Source organism: Coregonus clupeaformis, chromosome 33 (genome assembly GCF_020615455.1).
Source record: "Coregonus clupeaformis isolate EN_2021a chromosome 33, ASM2061545v1, whole genome shotgun sequence".
Taxonomy (NCBI): domain Eukaryota; kingdom Metazoa; phylum Chordata; class Actinopteri; order Salmoniformes; family Salmonidae; genus Coregonus; species Coregonus clupeaformis.
Genome location: NC_059224.1, coordinates 33,700,517 through 33,708,848, shown reverse-complemented (window position 1 = coordinate 33,708,848; position 8,332 = coordinate 33,700,517). Strand labels below are relative to the sequence as shown.

Genomic DNA, 8,332 nt, shown 5'->3' with positions numbered 1-8,332 from the left:
ATTGTAGCTTGGGCAAACCTTGCCCCAATCCCATTCTTATTAAGGTTGGTGTGAAACTGTTATAACGTGTTCTCTCTCTCTCTCTTCCCTGTGAAATGTTATTAACATGCTGCTCTGGCTGATAAGATCTCAGCAGCTATCATGTTTTCTGCTCCTCCAGAGGATGGTGAAACTAATGAGCTGCCAACTCTGGATGAGCTCCCATTTGCCCCTGTAGATACGGACGATGAGTAATGATTTAAGGTTGTTTTCATTTAACAAGTTGAGGAAAAGGTCATCTAAACCCTTAACCTGTTTACATTATGTGGAACACTGAGCTGATGAGCCAGCACCAACCTTTTGAAGGTCTTAGCAGAACTGTTAAACAACAGGGATTTATATTTTGACTAAGTTGATGTCCCAGGGACAGTTAGTGAAAAACATAGGCCAATCCGATTGTGATATGGAAACAATGGTTAACATTGAGATTTATTCACCTCTGAATCTACAGATCCCTTGTGTATGTGTGTCTATTTTTGATACTTACTCCCATTAATAGAAGTATAACCTCGATTATGATTATAGTATTACCATACTAATTGGATTGTACAACCCAGAATGAAGGGTTTGAAATGACGTGTTTTTTTTCTGTGTTGATTTCCCTTACTTTAATAGGACTATAATATTGTGATAGAACCTCCTTTGAGGAAGCTAAAATCTGTTCATGCAAGTGACTGATTAGACGAATCCTCACTTATCAGTATCTGCAATTTGGCAGTACGCCCAGACCTTATTATGAGAACGAAAGATATCTCCGTTTCAAGGTCTCAGCTTAGAGAGAAGCCTCGTGAGGTATTGGTCTGTCACATGTTATGAACCAGTATTGGTCAGTCACATTAATGAAACAAAACAGTAATGATTAATTAATTATGCTAAATCATGCAAATATAACTTCTGTGACACTTGAAACCCTACCTCTTTAAGGAATACCTGGAATAGTCTAGCAGTAATCCTTCTACATCCCACCTCCCCCAGTGGTGGTTGTCCCACTGGCTATCCTAAGTTGAATGCATCAATTTGTAAGTCGCTCTGGATAAGAGCGTCTGCTAAATGACTTAAATGTTAAATGTGTATAGCCGTATATAAGACAACTGCTGGGACTGCCCCGAGTAGAGCTCCTGATTGACATGTGTACTATGGTGCATTGAGTTGGTTGTAACCTCTCCAGCGCACTGACAATAGAGGATGATTCATTTAAGATTGACTTTGAGTGTCCCTGTGTAAGAATTTCCACGACGTCCAATAAGCCGGATAAAATATGATTTTTGACCACCCAGTAAAATCAAGAAATATATTTTATTATTGTACATTGGAATGTTGATATGCTCCCAGAGACATTGGCATTTGTTAAGTGTATTGCATTTCCTGTTATCTACATCCACTGGCTACTGTCGGCCGATGGCTCTCTCTGTCCCTGCTGAATAGACAACATATCATCACAGTATCCAACGGAAGGTACACAAACTACATCCTGGTACCTTTCTACTTTATAAATAAATGGGTCTTAAATGTCTAAATAGTTTGGAAAAGACATGCAGTTGATAACCACATTAACAAAACACAAAGTGAGCGTAAACATTAAGGGGCCCTGTGTCAGAGCGATGCTTAAATTCAATAAGACATTATGTATCCAAAACGGTGTTATACAGCAGAGTAATTACATTCCAAGTCACAAGATGGCATACTTAATATGACAAACGTATTACAAATGGTTGCCCTGTGTATATCTGATTCTTAGGAGTTTACCTTGCCGATCTCTGGAAACAGTTCTTCGACAGCAATATCCATCAGAACGTAAGTCATCTGAGGGGCAGAGGACAGAAACAAGAGGAGAGAAAACAGATAATCCACCATGAGACCTTAGCTGCAGAGAAGCTGTTATTTGTCTCCTTGTTTGGCTGTTAGCTTTACCTGCTTGTTAAGAAGTGGCTGCTGAAAACCATCAAAGAGAAGCCTGATGCCCTCGTATTTGGCCTCTTGTCCGATGCACTTTTCCACAAAGTCTATGAGGTGAAAAAACAGAAAGACAAATCAATACAGTATAACTGAACGGAGGCCCACTTTGTCCATAAAAACCCTTGTCACCATAGAGATAACTATACCTTTGGCAAGTGATCCCATCAAATGATAATTTCTCTCATTCTATTTCCATGGATGACATCATTCGAGTTCCTGCCAGAACATGCTTTCAAAAGTAGGACCAGGCTTCCAGAGAATAGAATGAAACTGATAATAAATCAGGGAGTGTTCACCAGACACAGGTTGTGTCCCAAATGGCACCCAATTCCCTTTATAGTGCACTACTTCTGACCAGTGTCCATAGGGGCACATGCACAGGCAATGGGACTTATTTCTATGATGAAACTGGAGTGTTTCTGAAATGGAAAATATCTGGGCTTGGAGAAAACTCTTCTCTTTGTGTCTGGATGTCATTTGTCAACACAATGTGACTGAAAGCGGAACTTGCTCGGTTGCTAATGAGTTGTGGTTAAGACATGGAAGACACATCAATGAATCATGCTGTTGGCTAGACATCTTGTGTAGAGAGTGCATACTTGATCTGTTCAACAGTTGGAAGCAGATTAAAATATCAGTTGTCAGCCAATGCTTAGTAGTCTGAGTTCCAGTCTGTTTGCACAATAACAATTTGGTGTGTGCTTATTTTTTCCTATTTCACACGTGTGAATTGGAAATGTTTTTTTGCATATCCCAACTCCCCCTGATACCCCCTCAGAGAGTGGCAGTCTGTTTGTGCTATCATACCAACTCCTTGTCACTCCTTGTCATGCAAAGTGTGTCATGTCATGACCAGGCTAAAAGCTTGGGTCTAACCTGGCAAATAATTCATCATCTCTTCAAATGCCTTCTTGGCTCTTCTCTGCTTGTCTCCTGTGGCGCGTTCCTCACTGGTCTCACAGAACACAGCATCTAATATTGGGCAGAAAACATAATCATGAGTCTGGGAGAAGTGGATCAAGTAAGGCAAGGCAATTCCAGAACTTAATGGACCGGAGTTCACAACACCACCATAGTGAGACTGCTAAACACTGAAGTGGAACCTGACGTGTGTGTTGCCCTAAAACCCTTTGGTGGAGCCTTTGGAAGGAAATAGGAGGGGAAGAAAGTCAATAAACAGTCAAAGGTTTATACAGTTGAAGTTGGAAGTTTACATACACCTTAGCCAAATACATTTAAACTCAGTTTTTCACAATTCCTGACATTTAATCCTAGTAAACATTCCCTGTCTTAAGTCAGTTAGGATCACCACTTTATTTTATGAAGGTGAAATGTCAGAATAATAGTAGAGAGAATGATTTATTTAAGCTTTTATTTCTTTCATCACATTCCCAGTGGGTCAGAAGTTTACATACACTCAATTAGTATTTGGTGGCATTGCCTTTAAATTGTTTAACTTGGGTCAAACGTTTCGGGTAGCCTTCCACAAGCTTCCCACAATAAGTTGGGTGAATTTTGGCCCATTCCTCCTGACAGAGCTGATGTAACTGAGTCAGGTTTGTAGGCCTCCTTGCTCGCACACACTTTTTCCGTTCTGCCCACAAATGTTCTATAGGGTTGAGGTCAGGGCTTTGTGATGGCCACTCCAATACCTTGACTTTGTTGTCCTTAAGCCATTTTGCCACAACTTTGGAAGTATGCTTGGGGTCATTGTCCATTTGGAAGACCCATTTGTGACCAAGCTTTAACTTCCTGACTGATGTCTTGAGATGTTGCTTCAATATATCCACAGAATTTTCCTTCCTCATGATGCCATCTATTTTGTGAAGTGCACCAGTCCCTCCTGCAGCAAAGCACCCCCACAGCATGATGCTGCCACCCCTGTGCTTCACGGTTGGGATGGTGTTCTTCGGCTTGCAAGCATCACCCTTTTTCCTCCAAACATAACGATGGTCATTATGGCCAAACAGTTCTATTTTTGTTTCATCAGACCAGAGAACATTTCTCCAAAAAGTACGATCTTTGTCCCCATGTGCAGTTGCAAAACGTAGTCTGGCGTTTTTATGGCGGTTTTGGAGCAGTGGCTTCTTCCTTGCTGAGCGGCTTTTCGGGTTATGTCGATATAGGACTCATTTTAATGTGGATATAGATACTTTTGTACCTGTTTCCTCCAGCATCTTCACAAGGTCCTTTGCTGTAGTTCTGGGATTGATTTGCACTTTTCGCACCAAAGTACGTTCATCTCTAGGAGACAGAATGCGTCTCCTTCCTGAGCGGTATGACGGCTGTGTGGTCCCATGGTGTTTATACTTGCATACTATTGTTTGTACAGATGAACGTGGTACCTACTATTGTTTGTACAGATGAGCGTGGTACCTACAGGCGTTTGGAAATTGCTCCCAAGGATGAACCAGACTTTTTTTATTTTTTTCTGAGGTCTTGGCTGATTTCTTTTGATTTTCCCATGATGTCAAGCAAAGAGGCACTGCATTTGAAGGTAGGCCTTGAAATACATCCACAGGTACACCTCCAATTGACTCAAATGATGTAAATTAGCCTATCAGAAGCTTCTAAAGCCATGACATCATTTTCTGGAATTTTCAAGCTGTTTAAAGGCACAGTCAACTTAGTGTATGTAAACTTCTGACCAACTGGAATTGTGATACAGTGAATTATAAGTGAAATAATCTGTCTGTAAACAATTGTTGGAAAAATTACTTGTGTCATGCACAAAGTAGTTGTCCTAACCGACTTGCCAAAACTATAGTTTGTTAACAAGAAATTTGTGGTGGTTGAAAAACGACTTTTAAATGACTCCAACCTAACTTCCGACTTCAACTGTATTTATTTATTTTTATTTAACCTTTATTTAACTAAAGGGGGCAACATTACTGAAGCAACACACACACCTGAGCACCCGCGGGGGTGGGCGCGTGCGCGCACACACCGTACCTCTGAGCATGGTGACGAGAGAGACGACACGGTGCTCCTGCAGGATCATGTCCAGTTTGTGCTGGATGTAGTTATCCATGTAGGCCTCCAGCGTGTTCTTGAACAAGATCCGCCCCACTGACAGGATGTGGTGCAACCAGTCTGGCATGTGGAACACCGCTCGACCTGTCGGTCAAACAATCTTTCAATCAAATGTATTTTGTTACATCAGCAGTTGTCACAAGCACAGTATGTCAACACAGTATGTCAACACAGCACCAAACACAATGAGAATAATTCTGACTGAGTAACAGATGTGGGTCTGACAGTCCTGACATGCAAACCTTCCTACAACTAGGGCTGTCACGGTCTTGGAATTTGGTCACAATTCAGTTTGTACACTTGCTTACATGGATATGCTTCTTAATAAAACCTATTTTAAACAAGCCATTACACTTTGTTATTATCATGGCATTTCATTATTATTATTCAGGTTATTACTTAGAAATATTAATCAACAAATTAAGAAATGCCAGGTTGGAGAGAATCTGTTGCATTTTCATATTGACAACATTAACGGAGTCAAAATGAAGATATATGCCTACTTTGTCCATGTGTTGGCTTTTCTGCATATTATTATTTTTTTAATTATACAGATCCTATTTCGACGCACAAAACCATTCAAATAAAGTACGATGGGTTTTCTCCCACTTTTCACCAAATATTCACATAATGTCACAAACCCTGCTGCTGTCATTCGATGGCATATGTTCTTCAAAGAGAGGACGCCGTAATGAGAAAAATTATGTAGCCTAAGCTACGGAAAATAGCCTATTTACAAGATTAAATCATGACAGAAGTGTTTGATTTTTATTCAAGAGAGTCCAGACGGGCTACTTTAGGAAACTTTCTGAATGGACATATAGGCCTATAGAGAGAATCAGCAAACTCACAGGCACACCCATGCAGAAGCACCTGCCAATCAAAGCCACCAGCTACTGTCAGACACAAGCAAATATTTATCCTTCCCTTAAAAACTTATTTAAAAAAAACTAGGCCTACCTTAGGCTTTCCGAAAGTAGGCTATAAGATAATGAATTGACAAGGAAAGTATCAAGAGGACAGCTATGCTATAGTATGAAGATGAAATTGACAATCAAGAAACTAGAAACAAATACAGGCAACATATTGTGAATATTGCATGGGAGGAAGAATTTGGAGCTGGGATATCACCTGGCATTCTGCAAATGAAAGGATACACTCATCCTCTATCTGCATCAGGCATGAGTTACTACAGTTGAAAGTATTTCATCGCCTACACTTTTGCAGGAGTAGACTTGCCAGATTGTATCCAGATAGACCCAACCTGATCTAGATGCCATCAGGCACACACCACTCTGTATCACATGTACTGGTCATGCCCGACACTAGTTCCATTCTGGTCCTCCATCTTTGAGACTTTCTCATATATATGCAATAAGGAAACCCCCGAAGGGCTTACTTTTTGTAACACCCAAGCAGAAGCCATAGCCTTCTCGTCCCTTCTGGCTCGCCGACTTATCCTTCTATTATTTATATTTAAATCCATGTACTTACATAGTATATTTTCTTATTTTCTTCTTATTATTAACATTTTGTCCAACAGCTGTTGGATAGGATAGTACCAATGTAACTTGTTGCTGTGTTTATGTTTTGTTACTGTTGACTATGTTCTGTCTTTATATCTTTTAAAAACCAATAAATACAAATTGCAATAATAAATACACACAACATAGCCTATTTATCAGCAACGCTGATTATCGAGGAGGAGAGTTTTGGAAAGATTTTTCAAATACTGCGAGGAACTATCATAATGTTAAACAAAATGGACTTACTGTGTGAGGTGAAGAAAACTTTACTGAGAAGCCCAGCTGGGCACTTTCCTACATTTGACATTTACGAGAAGCAGGCCAGGTACTTCTGTGTGCTCAGGCGCCCACGCTCCGTCAACATTAACAGGACAGAGAAACCAGACACATGCTCATTGCTCACATGGCGCGCGTAAATGATGGTATGAAATAAACCTAAACATCTTTCTGTAGGAGGTTGTGAACTCTGCAAACAACGTTTCCACTCCGATAATTAAATTACTGTAATTAATACATGCATTAACAGAAATGAATGTAACCAAATGACAGGGATTAACAGTTAATTGCCAGTTTTACAAAAGGTAGGCTACCACATAGACATTCATAAAAGTGCATTTCTGGCCAGACTTTATAGCCTATGCTACTATTCTACTTTGCAGGGATAGGATGGCGGCATATTTTTTTGTCTCGCCTATGGCGGCATATCAGCCAGGACCGGGCCTGATCAGCATTGATGAATATATAAACGAAGAAAATATTCTGTATCAAATTATATCATGTCAGGTTGGAGAGGGTTGGCGCATTGTCCATTTTTTGCACAACATTAGCGCATTATAAGCCCCAGAATAACCTTGTAGACTGCTTTTGAATAATTAATGAAGTCAAACACATCCAACCTTTTTTCAAAGAAGAACCAATTTATTTATTTACTAGCAAGCAATGAAAATCTGCATTGTATAAAAAGAAAGTCAACACATCAAGCAATATTTTAAACTGAAGCGCTCTACACCCCCGCGCATCTAGGGATTTGCTGCTCAAGCATCAAAGAACAATTGGAAATAGGAGATCTAGAACATTTAATAGACATACTAAGTTAGCGAAATTGCTTATAATCATTAGTAAACACTATAAGGTAAAGTTTATCTACATGAAAATAAAGTTAATAAAAATGTTTAAAAATCCTAAAATGAATATAGGCCTATTTGAACAGTTTTGATGGTATTTTGTTTTCATTTCAGACTTTATCCATAACCTTCAGTTACACGGTTATTCAATTACCGTCACAGGCCTACCTACAACCTTCATATCATTACATATACTGTACTGTAGTGGCCATCACTGGCAGTACTAGAACCTCCATATTCTCTCACTAGATTCACTTCTAATGACAGCCGTATTATGCTCAAGATGTTTGTGTTATTTGTGTGACTACCATATTTCAAATCATGGTTCAGTCACAGGGGACTACTTCTTCCCTAGTGCTTGGTCACTTACCCATGAACATCATGTAGTCATACATCCCTTCTACTGACATCATCTCCATAAAGCAGTTCCGGTTGCGTTTCTTCTCCGGGCCCTCGGACAGGTTAGCGTTGTTTTTGTACAGGTCAGTGAAGAGCTAGGGAGACAGGAAGATACACAGAATATTTTATATTGACGAGAAATGAAAGACTACAAATCACACAACTCAGTCTTTCAAGGCAGTTCAGCGTGAGTCAAACCAGTCAATTAACAAGTCTGACACACTTACGTAATCATTTCAATCAGAATTTACATGC

At 39.8% G+C, this 8,332-nt stretch overlaps 1 protein-coding gene across 7 annotated transcripts in view; it reads right to left on the bottom strand.

Annotated features, from left to right (window-relative positions):
• Nucleotides 1–1,316: 1,316 nt before the first annotated feature.
• LOC121549038 (sorting nexin-14) overlaps nucleotides 1,317–8,332 on the bottom strand; it is a 32,372-nt gene continuing 25,356 nt past the window's right edge. For 5 of the 7 annotated variants that reach the window (XM_041860831.1, XM_041860826.2, XM_041860829.1 and 2 more), the window contains 6 exons: nucleotides 8,049–8,172; nucleotides 4,948–5,112; nucleotides 2,872–2,967; nucleotides 1,951–2,042; nucleotides 1,786–1,842; nucleotides 1,317–1,456 (listed from right to left, as the gene is read on the bottom strand). In XM_041860831.1, the coding sequence (XP_041716765.1) occupies nucleotides 1,412–1,456; nucleotides 1,786–1,842; nucleotides 1,951–2,042; nucleotides 2,872–2,967; nucleotides 4,948–5,112; nucleotides 8,049–8,172 (579 nt within the window). In that variant the 3' untranslated portion in view covers nucleotides 1,317–1,411. Of the gene's footprint in view, nucleotides 1,457–1,785; nucleotides 1,843–1,950; nucleotides 2,043–2,871; nucleotides 2,968–4,904; nucleotides 5,113–8,048; nucleotides 8,173–8,332 lie in introns of those variants that run through there. The other 2 variants (XM_041860827.1, XM_041860832.2) reach the window with 2 other exon arrangements.